Genomic DNA, 11,618 nt, shown 5'->3' on the forward strand with positions numbered 1-11,618 from the left:
TACAAGTGTAGTATAATCCTATTTATGTGGAAAAAAAAATAAAATGTATAAAAAGTATCCACATAGACATCTCAATAAAATTTATTTTAGAACTAAAATATGATAAACACAATTTAATAATTGTCTTTTATTTAAGCAAAATTAATGATTGCATCAAAATTCTAACTAAAAATTCTAACTTTTAATCTCAATCTAACAACAGCCAGCAACGGCGGCATACACTTGATCCAATTTGAATCGAATTAAGCGTTTACAGCGCGCTGACATCATGGGTGCGTTTTTAAATTTACAACGGATGCACTGGAGTGTCATCCTATCTTTGTTCAACTTTCCGTAAGTAACAAAGATGGAATGACATTCTGGTGTTTCTGGCTGCATCCGTTGCGAATTTAAAAACGCACCCACTGTGTCGTCTCTGTGTATGTAGTTGGAAAACAGCCTGTGTTGTGCTTCCTTTATCTTTTTTTAATTTTTTTGTGCTATTTTTTTTCCTGAATATGAACATACATCTCTGATATTTGTATTTGAAAATATAATAATAAACCTATTTGTGCGTTCTCTGAAAGTCCATAATTTAATTTGATATTTAGCTGAACTTGTAGATTTCACGTAGAAAAATCTTTATATATTTTTTAATAGATTATTATTTCACGAGGCGATCTCGCGTTGCACGTTCATATAGCGCGAGACACTACCGTGTTTCTTGACTTTGAGCACTTTTAAAATCCGCGCTGCATAAAACCAGAAAATGGCGTTTCCGGTTGTTTTGCCACAGTGTCCCTGGATCCTCTGTGGTCTAGTTTACATCGTGCATTTGATACGCGTATCAAGTAGTGAATTTAAGCTGATCAGCCAATGATTAAACACATTCACTAGTTATTTACTATTTGATACGCGTATCAAATGCACGATGTAAACTAGGCCTGTATGTGAAATGAATAATTTGTTAATTTTTCAATAAAAATGCAATAAATCATGAAAGTAATTATGAAGCAATGCGAAACCATAAAGGAGCAATTATTTATGTTGCATTTAGTTGCACAAAGCTATTACAAATGTGTTTTTTAGACTATGGTCGGTATTCATAGTCGAATCTTATTTTAAGATCGTCTCAAGCAATATCTTAAGATGCTAATACGGCTCTGTGATTGGTTGATGGCATCTTAAGACTGTACTTAAGATGATCTTAAATATAAGATTCGACTATGCTCTAGTTTACACCGAGCACTTGGTACGCGTATCAAGTAGTGAATTTAAGCTGATCAGCCAATGATTAAACACATTCACTAGTTATTTACTATTTGATACGCGTACCAAGTGCTCGGTGTAAACTAGGTCTATGTCCGGTATTCATAGTCAATTCTTATGTTTAAGATCATCTTAAGTACAGTCTTAAGATGCCATCAACCAATCACAGAGCTGTATTAGCATCTTAAGACATTACTTGCGACGATCTTAAAATAAGATTCGACTATGAATACCGACCTATGATTGTAGATCCGGGCTTAGGGCCCAAACTTGCACCAAACTCTGATTAACTTAATCGTTGATTAGTCCATTGGAATTGACCAATTGCAATTGTTAATTTTGCTTAACGACAAATCCCCTACAGCATGAAATATTGCTGCAACGTTGCAGAAATATTGCAATAGTGCATAATATAATCAATATTGCAGAAATATTGTAGCAATATTACAAATATAATATTCCCTAGCAAATGTTGCACAATATTGCAGCAATATTACAAATGTAATATTTCTTAGCAGATGTTGTGCAATATTGTAGCAATATTACAAATGTAATATTTCCTAACAGATATTGCACAATATTGTGGCAATATTATATTGCAACCGTGCAAAATTTATTTCCGTATAATCCGTATTTCTTAATCTAGAACTAACAATAAGTAATATTTTACATAGTTTTAAGGGACAAATAAAAAAATAGAGCAGGATATTTTTATTTTAAATTTTTATGTAAGATTAGAGCTAAAGGATATATAGATGTGCAACAAATTCTGTAATCACGACAGCGTTGCGTCTCATACTAGATTGAGTGAAGCAAGTCCAGAAGATGTTCACTCTGACTTATATATATAATACATTAATTAAACATGTGTGAACCATACATGCATGTGTAATTCTAGCGTATAAATTGATCAGGATGGGCATTTTCTGGACTTGCTTCATTTTAATGCTTACTTAAATCTAGAATGGAACGATATTCGATATCCGTTGGTGTATGTTAATTTAATTAATTACTTTTTTAATTAATAATTTTTTAAATTATTGTGCCGTAACGGTATGACAATAAATTCATTTTCCGTTTTTCGTATAATACACATCTTACATATTATTTGATTAATTTAACCACCTGCAACATTTCCTTCATATTGCGCATTAACGTTTCAGAAATATTACAGCAATCTTACAAGAAATATTGCAGCAATATTGCTAAAATATTACAGAAATCTTACGGGGAATATTGCAGAAATATTGCAGACATATTGCACAATATTGTTTTGGAGCGGACATAGGAATATTGCTGCAATATTGCAGCAATATTTTCTGCAATATTCCAATCTTGCAAAATAATATTTCTGCAACGTTGCAGCAATATTTCATGCTGTAGGGGAATGTACATATTATGTAAAACAGCACATGTATATATAATTTTAGATGCTATTGGTGGAGAGTAATGGAGTATTCTATACTTCAATATACATCTAAACCGCATTTTCAGAACTCCATTGCATTATTCTATTAATGCACGACATCTCATTTGTTTGGTATTATATTCAGCTTCTGGACTACCTTTAATAGCACCTATTATAGGTGTCATCATCCAAGGCCTGAGAGAATACCTTGAATCACCTGCAATCCAAAACATTTTAACGTAAAAATTTATGATATTATTTGTTTTCGTGGGGGAAATTAGGATTTTATATTAATAATTTTCTGAAAATTTCCTTAATATATGGAGAAATAAAAGCCTTAGTGGTTTAAGTTAAATTTTTTAAAATATTGACTTGTGTGCACAGATGCAATCTATACAATATATAAATTGCATCTATGCACACAAATTAATATTTTAAACAATTGACTTACACCACTAAGGCTTTTACTCCTCCATATATACATATTTGCAGAAAATATATATTATTTTCTGCAAGTTTCAACATTAAATCATGCATTACATTACTCGTCATTTATTTTTCTTAACACCTTACCTACTAAAAGGAAATTTTTGTGTGGATAGCGCCTGTAGAGATAAACCATAGCACGTTTTTTGCATATGAGTTATTCCATATAAATGTATTGCGAGTGCTTCCAGGATAACGTGTTCAATTCTGCTAACGTACTGGGAAACTTATGCCCAGTCTACAATGAGTCGTTGGTCGTTGGTCGTAAGAAATTTAACCAATCACAGTTGATCTTAGAGAAGAATAACCGAACATAATTGGTTAAATTTCTTACGACCAACGACCAACGACTCATTGTAGACTGGGCATTAATCCTGTTTCATTATTTCTTCTCTTGTTACAACATCAATAATTTTGTGGATGCAGCGGGAGACTGTTGGCTGACTAACACCAATATGAATATTTTTATTAATATTCAATTGATAGGATTCACTTGCAAAAAAATGCAATGTGTAGTAAATTTTCAATACTTCTATTTTTAATTTATAAAATATTATGCTTACCTAATATGTAATGGTACGCGGAGGCTTTTACTATTGCTTTTCATCATCGAAACGTATACGTTTCTCATGAAACGAATGGTCTGAACCATTCGTTGCATCGTACATGAAAAATTGCGTATACGTTACTGCTTGCGACAGTCAAGAATACCGTTCTAGGGATTTTCCATTGCGATCATTCGCAACTTGCTATTTACGTATGCGCAACTATTTCAAGAATAGGGCCCCAGATAGCGTTAGCATTTGTAGCGTTAATAGTGTCTCCCCGAACGCACCCATGGGGAGACGCTATTAGCGCTATCAGCATCAGTTTATCCTTGTTTCACTTTTAATGAGTAATGAAGATGGATTGATGCTGGTAGCGCTAATAGCGTCTCCCCGAACGCACTTCATGTATATATACTCAAAAGTCGCGATCACAGACTTCTATAATATACTAGACTGCTAGGCTCGTTATATATTCTCCATTTAGTGTGTACCTGAAAAGTATGTACAAATAGGAGCTCATAGGCGGCAGACTGAATTACCGATTGGAATGTGGCTAATATTTTATAGTCCTACGATTATGGGGTTACACGACATTTTCCCGAAAACTAGATGAGAAAATGTTGGTACTAACCAAATTCTCTATAATCGTAACATAACACGTTCGTATCAATGTTATTACGGAACGATGCGTCGTAGTTGACTCAGAAATCAGACAACATTACAACATCCTGAATGATAGATCTATTTGATAATAAAAAAAATTATTATAAAGATACCCCTACAGCATGAAATATTGCTGCAACGTTGCAGAAATATTATTTTGCAAGATTGGAATATTGCAGAAAATATTGCTGCAATATTGCAGAAATATTCCTATGTCCGCTCCAAAACAATATTGTGCAATATGTCTGCAATATTTCTGCAATATTCCCCGTAAGATTTCTGTAATATTTCAGCAATATTGCTGCAATATTTCTTGTAAGATTGCTGTAATATTTCTGAAACGTTAATGTGCAATATGAAGGAAATGTTGCAGGTGGTTAAATTAATCAAATAATATGTAAGATGTGTATTATACGAAAAACGGAAAATGAATTTATTGTCATACCGTTACGGCACAATAATTTAAAAAATTATTAATTAAAAAAGTAATTAATTAAATTAACATACACCAACGGATATCGAATATCGTTCTATTCTAGATTTAAGTAAGCATTAAAATGAAGCAAGTCCAGAAAATGCCCATCCTGATCAATTTATACGCTAGAATTACACATGCATGTATGGTTCACACATGTTTAATTAATGTATTATATATATAAGTCAGAGTGAACATCTTCTGGACTTGCTTCACTCAATCTAGTATGGGACGCAACGCTGTCGTGATTACAGAATTTGTTGCACATCTATGTATCTTTTAGCTCTAATCTTACATAAAAATTTAAAATAAAAATATCCTGCTCTATTTTTTTATTTGTCTCTTAAAACTATGTAAAATATTACTTATTGTTAGTTCTAGATTAAGAAATACGGATTATACGGAAATAAATTTTGCACGGTTGCAATATAATATTGCCACAATATTGTGCAATATCTGTTAGGAAATATTACATTTGTAATATTGCTACAATATTGCACAACATCTGCTAAGAAATATTACATTTGTAATATTGCTGCAATATTGTGCAACATTTGCTAGGGAATATTATATTTGTAATATTGCTACAATATTTCTGCAATATTGGTTATATTATGCACTATTGCAATATTTCTGCAACGTTGCAGCAATATTTCATGCTGTAGGGGTAATGTTTTCAAAAATAACGGTTTGTCTACAATTACTGCGCACAAAAAATGCACAAAATCGAAATTCATCATGTGCTGAACAAAAACAGAATAATAAATGTATACTATTCAATTTTTCTTAGAATTACGATCTATATAGTTAACCATCTAATTAATTATTTGAACGCTTCAAAGATTAGTGCTAAATAGATCGCAATTTTCATCAAATTATTAAGGTTATGGAAAAAGATAAATTTAACAATGAAATTAATAAGTAAATAAATTAATGCTATTTATTTTTAATATGTTTTGCAAAATTTAATTGCTTTTATAAAAAATAATATAGTTGCGTCAGTTTATAAAATATAAGTATATGTAGACAATAACAAGTACCCATATCGATGAGTCAAATTGGCGTAGCAGGTAGAGTACAAGGTTCGTCATCCTAAGGTCCCGGGTTCAAACCTAGCAGCAACAAATAAGAATAAAATAAAAAATTACATAATTTAAATTTAATTAATTAATAAAAATTTATTCTAAATGTAGTGTGTGCTGTTGATAAAAATAATTTTTAAAAAATGAAATTTTTATTTTATTTTATTTTTTTTGTAACTGTTATGTAACGGTTAGATAACATGTAATTATAACATGTTATATTGCTGAGTCGGAAATTGTAACTTACATGTAAGTTACGTGTAATTTCAGAGTAACGTAACTTGTTATATTCGGTTACATTGCTGTTACACTGCTGCTATATTACTGTGTTCACTGGGATCATTCTTTTGCTCTTGTAATATAAAAGAAAAAGATAAAATGACAATAACCAAGGTATGTGATAAAAGACTGCTCAAATATATATAAAAAAGCAGTATACATTTCTTTTCGTTTAAGTATTAAAACTAAAGGACAAATGATATAACCTCATTTTAAGAGCATTTTTGTATAAAATAACCTAATATTAATGATATTTATTAGTATTATTAAGTATCATTCTTTAAATATATATATATATATATATATATATATATATATATATAAACATTTTAAAAATGTCAACAAATTACTCGTAGCAACTATATGTGACATTTATTGGCATATATATATGTACATACATATACATTCCACTTGACGAACAATGTACATACATAGTAGATGACACATTCCGATCGGTTATTCAGTCATGTACAACATGTACATTATATACTGGTACGCTTAGGGAATCAAGGTTAGCAGTCTTGTATATTATAGAAGTCTGTGGTCGCGATGCACCAAGGCCCCTCCATTAATACAAGCTCTATGGTTTTGGCAGACACGTGAGTGTCTCTTTCTCTTTCCACTTCTTTCGCGTTTTTTCTCAATTCTTCGTAATTTAAAAAGTATTTCGGAATGAATGAATCTAGACGTGTATAACCTTAAACTCTAAATGAATTGAAACAGATACAGGAAGGAGTAAAGAGGTGTCAAATAACCTACAACGAAAGTTTGGTTGACGGCACGGTAAATCACAAAAAGAAAAAATGAATTGAAACAGAAAAATGGGCGATAATATATTCAAGGACGTAATTTAATCATGGAATATTTTGGTGAAATATTTTTGCTCGGAATTGACACAATTGTATTCACCATCTGCTTAAGACAGTATATTCATTACAAGAACGCAATTAAAGCGATTAAGGTAGATGTTAATAATTTATTGTTAAATTTTCAAATTATTTATTTAAATTGGTGAAAAATATTTTGAATTATTAAAGAAAATTTAAAAACATGTTCATATATTTTATAGAATGTCGAACTACATGACATTGGTACAGATTTGGAAAGTCTATTGGATAAGAGTCCAAATAACAAAGTAGATTACATCGCTATTAAAGGAATCGTCAAACCATTAGGAGAATTGTTGCAAAGTATTAATAAAAAAGATGTTACTGGCGTCATACAAAAGCTTAGTGTCAGAGAACATGTTATCGCAAGAACGTCAGCTGGTTACTGGTAAGATTATGTATTGCAATTTTATGTACATTTTTATTATGATATGAATAATCCCAACAATATCGTTATACTTTTTCAAAATTATCCAATTTATAATCCATAGGTCTGATCAAGAACGAACAATTCATCAAGTATATAATACAGTACCGTTTGTCTTGCAAAATAGATGGTACTCTGTGGAAATAATAGATCCGTTGTCTGCTGATATTTTAGATTTGGATGTTATCTCTGATAATTTTCAACCAAGTGTACCTACACTTGTAGATCATATATGGGGATTTTTTACAGGTAATTGCAATAAGACATGCAATAGGATTGTTATTTTTATTATGTAATATTTAATATTTTTTTGTAGAAAATGTTTATGTACAAATTTGTTTGTAACTTGCATTTGTATAATATGATTTTGTAGGAGTACGTCAACGTGGTATACAGTCTACAGAAAAAATGTTGCGTGAAGATTCAATTATTACAGCAATAGGTGAGCTCTCGCGGTCGAAAACTGAATCCAATTATTTTACATTACAACCTCCATTAAATGGATCTCCTTTTTATATAACAAGCATGTCGATTACTTCCTTGATACGGAAATTAGATGACCGTAAAAAAATATACAGGCACGTAAATTCAAGAAAAAAAAATTTTGTATATACATATATACAAAAAAATTATATATATATATATATATATATATATATATATAAAATTTTTAAATCTGTGAATCTGTAAATATTTATACAATCTTGTGAATTTTAGGATATTTTGTTTAATGAGTGGCACAATTGGATTAATACTTGGAGGAATTATGGCGAGACGCTATTGGAAGAATAAACAGGATCAAAGATTGGCAGATCAGTTACGTCAATCACTCGAAACATCGCGTCAAGAAAGACGTCAAAGAGTGAGGGATAGAGATCTTAGAGAAGATCAGATATGTGTAGTTTGCAAGACAAATGCACGTGAAATTATTTTACTACCTTGTGGTCATGTATGCATTTGCGAAGATTGCTCAGTTAGCATCAATAATAATTGTCCCATTTGTAGAACACAAATCATTCAAAAAGCGGCGGCATATATAGTATAAATTTCATTTTCATGTAAATGCGAGTTTCATACAGCAAAAATATTTTCATTCTATTAGAAGTGTACAGATGATCGAAACAATATTCCATACGAATTTTATCTCCTTTATATGTACAGTTTTATTTATAAATAAAAATCTGAATTTACAAAAACAATATATGAATAAATTGTACATTAATTTAAAAAATTATCAGGTGAAAAAAATGTAAAACTCTTCTGATATACACGATTCTTAATTTATATTATACATATTAATATATAATATACTAATATATTTTATATTCTAAGCATTACAAATATTCATAATTTTTGTTATCAATTATTAACCATACTGTTTTTATTAAGTATATAATTTTTTGTTTAAAAATTTATTGTATTTTTAAATGTAGTAGTACAATGTTTTTTCTATAATTTAAACAACTGAAAAAATGTATATGTGGAACATATCTTTATAAGAATGTTCGTGTACATGTCCCTCGTGTACATATTTGGATATATATAAAAATCTTAAAAATCTATATTTTGCTGTTTGTTTTTATCTATATGCAAATTCATTATTTTTTTGACTTTGTTAGATTTGCCAATACCGAGTTTTGGCAATCCTCTATTCAAACCTTCCAAAAGAACACATGCTTTACAAATTTCTTGACTTGAAACAAATCCACATCGAGTACAATTTCTTCTCTCTGGCATTTTCACATCATCTTTTACTTGTAATTGCTCACCTAGTATATCCAATGGATAATATTAACCATAATATTTTTTGTACATAACTTTTAGATTATATAACAAATTAATATTATATGCTAATACAACAAGAAAAATTACTTTACCTGAATGTATTATGTCTATGATAGACAAAGGTCTTATTTTCTCTAAATCTTTTAAAAAAGCTCGTGCGTGACCTCTATAAGCATTTGGAGCATATATGCATTCCGTGGAAAAATATATTAGGTTTTTAAAATATGCATACATAACAATTTCTTTTTCATATGCATATTTCAGTGGCTTACAACGCATGATAGAATCTGCACCAGCCTATATTACATAAAAAATATAAATATTAAACTATTATAATTTAATGTAATATATGTAATATATGTAATAGCATGTATGCAATAACGTTCCTACAGTAATAACAGATGTACATCTCTGTAGACGGGCAATATCACCTCTCAAGATATTCATTAGTACCGTTTCAGCAATATCATCTGCATTATGACCAGTTGCAATGCAATCTACGTTCAAAATTGCGGCCCCTCTGTCCAATGCCTGTCTTCGAAAAACGCCGCAAAATGTGCAGTTATTTTTACGACCAATCTAAAATATATATTTTGTTACACATACGTTTTTTCTTACATCTTGGAGCTTAAGATACATGGTTGTGTATCATGCCAATTTATATAACAAGAACCGTCCCTATATGTTATAACAATTAAATCAAGCTTCTCTTAATTGATAACTTATTACCGATATGTTTATTTATAATATATTTTACTTCTGTGACTATAGAATCCATTGTCCATCCATATAATTCCTTGTATGATAAGATTGTAAGAGGAATACCATAATCATCTCTATTCTGCATTACAGTTTTCAAGCTATCATCTCTGTATCCTAAAATGATACCTTTTAGAAAAGACTATATTTTTACATATTAAAAATATCTTATTATTTTTATAATTATATTACCAGTGATTCCTTCATCAATAGATAAAAGAATTAAATCCAATCCATATTTGTATCTTTCATTCAAAGTCTTCAAAGCATATGCCAATACAGTAGAATCTTTTCCACCTGATGCTCCAATAGCAACCTTATCACCAGGTTTAAATAATTTACCATTGATAATAGTATCATGAATCTCAGTCTCAAATGCCAAGAAAAAACATTCCTTACATAATGTATCACCAGTTTTTGGTCTCTAAATACATGTATTTTATCACAACATTTAATATAGTTTAATATATCAATTTTTAAATATAGTACCAAAACTAGAAACATAAATTTACCTTTAAAATGGCATTTCTTCCACATTTTGTGGAGCATAATGGAAATGGAGGCATATTTTTTTTATAACTATCACTAATAAAATGTAAAATCTAATTTTTTTATATAATACAATATTTCATAAAAAATGTGCCGTTCACATTTCTTTGTTAATGCTTTCCTCTTATGAGTTTAATGTGTCATGTCCATTGATGGATATATAACACTTGTGACTGTATTTCGAATACTCCTCTTATTTTTCTTTTGTGGTCTTATAAATCTTAGTTAACTGATCCTCGTTAACGCAAATATGGTTAAAGCTAACGTTGTATTACATCATATCTGACGAATATGCGAGAGAAAAATGTAACACGTTACACTTGTAATGTATTAATTGATCTAACAATATCCACTCAAGTTTATTAAGTTTTCTTGAAAAACATCAAAATAAAATAATAAAAATTAAATGATGAATATTTAATGTTTTTTTGTTATTTTTGAGAATTACAATAGTCTATCACACTGAAGTAATGTTGACGGAAGACACAATTTAATCTTCAGGCTTCTCGGGCGGTGGTCCGCAAGGTTGCAGCATCTTTTCCATAAGATTGAATCTAACTCGTGCCTTGGCTTCGTTCTCGGCAATCGCGAAGAAATTAAGTAAATCGTAGTGCCCCATATACGAGCTACAAGAATCCCGATGTTGATTCACCAGCCACTCGAACTTGGTCGTGTCCGCGTGTCCCGTGCCGATATACTTGGATTGTAGATGCTCCAATTGGCTGTGGATGTTGTAGCGTTCACCCATATTTTCGAGTTAACGTGCTCACGATCTTGCTCTTCTTTAACAGATATGGAATCGTATGAATTAACAATCACAGGTCGTATCTTTGTCTTTGTCTACGATGTGTGTTCCCGCAAAATTTCCTCTTCACACAAATTACGTTGGTTACATTCATCGCAACGTTGAGCAAACAGCGAAAGAGATTGCATGTAGATGTGCAACTCACAATCAGTACGCGTACAACCAAGTAACAATTGACGGCGATTGGTTACCTTTGAAAAAACGATCCAATCAAAAT

General features: G+C 30.5%; 3 protein-coding genes across 3 annotated transcripts; 1 reads left to right on the forward strand and 2 right to left on the reverse strand.

The window, feature by feature from the left end:
- Positions 1-6,689: 6,689 nt before the first annotated feature.
- LOC105839280 (mitochondrial E3 ubiquitin protein ligase 1) lies at positions 6,690-8,702 on the forward strand. The gene is made up of 5 exons (XM_012685469.3): positions 6,690-7,150; positions 7,259-7,464; positions 7,568-7,752; positions 7,877-8,081; positions 8,221-8,702. Exons 1-5 carry the CDS (start codon positions 7,046-7,048, stop codon positions 8,546-8,548), a joined length of 1,029 nt encoding a protein of 342 aa, XP_012540923.1. The 5' UTR covers positions 6,690-7,045; the 3' UTR covers positions 8,549-8,702.
- Positions 8,703-8,899: 197 nt separating this feature from the next.
- LOC105839282 (cytoplasmic tRNA 2-thiolation protein 1) lies at positions 8,900-10,701 on the reverse strand. Its single transcript, XM_012685476.2, has 6 exons — positions 10,560-10,701; positions 10,240-10,471; positions 10,046-10,164; positions 9,679-9,867; positions 9,381-9,585; positions 8,900-9,272 (listed from the first exon to the last, which is right to left on the reverse strand). Exons 1-6 carry the CDS (start codon positions 10,611-10,613, stop codon positions 9,055-9,057), a joined length of 1,017 nt encoding a protein of 338 aa, XP_012540930.1. The 5' UTR covers positions 10,614-10,701; the 3' UTR covers positions 8,900-9,054.
- A 318-nt stretch (positions 10,702-11,019) lies between these two features.
- On the reverse strand, positions 11,020-11,498 carry LOC105839283 (splicing factor 3B subunit 5). The gene has a single exon (XM_012685478.3). It carries the CDS (start codon positions 11,342-11,344, stop codon positions 11,087-11,089), a length of 258 nt encoding a protein of 85 aa, XP_012540932.1. The 5' UTR covers positions 11,345-11,498; the 3' UTR covers positions 11,020-11,086.
- Positions 11,499-11,618: the final 120 nt, after the last annotated feature.

This window comes from Monomorium pharaonis, chromosome 5 (genome assembly GCF_013373865.1).
Source record: "Monomorium pharaonis isolate MP-MQ-018 chromosome 5, ASM1337386v2, whole genome shotgun sequence".
Classification (NCBI taxonomy): domain Eukaryota; kingdom Metazoa; phylum Arthropoda; class Insecta; order Hymenoptera; family Formicidae; genus Monomorium; species Monomorium pharaonis.

What these genes read in the sequence shown, in the direction of transcription:
- LOC105839280 (XM_012685469.3), top strand. Translation starts at nt 7,046, where the DNA reads ATGGAATATTTTGGTGAAATATTTTTGCTCGGAATTGACACAATTGTA. An exon ending in TATATGGGGATTTTTTACAG is followed by an intron (nt 7,753 to 7,876) that starts GTAATTGCAATA and finishes ATGATTTTGTAG; the next exon opens with GAGTACGTCAACGTGGTATA. An exon ending in GACCGTAAAAAAATATACAG is followed by an intron (nt 8,082 to 8,220) that starts GCACGTAAATTC and finishes TGTGAATTTTAG; the next exon opens with GATATTTTGTTTAATGAGTG.
- LOC105839282 (XM_012685476.2), bottom strand. Translation starts at nt 10,613, where the DNA reads ATGCCTCCATTTCCATTATGCTCCACAAAATGTGGAAGAAATGCCATT. An exon ending in GATGTACATCTGTTATTACT is followed by an intron (nt 9,586 to 9,678) that starts GTAGGAACGTTA and finishes TATGTAATATAG; the next exon opens with GCTGGTGCAGATTCTATCAT. An exon ending in CATAGACATAATACATTCAG is followed by an intron (nt 9,273 to 9,380) that starts GTAAAGTAATTT and finishes TGGATATACTAG; the next exon opens with GTGAGCAATTACAAGTAAAA.
- LOC105839283 (XM_012685478.3), bottom strand. Translation starts at nt 11,344, where the DNA reads ATGGGTGAACGCTACAACATCCACAGCCAATTGGAGCATCTACAATCC.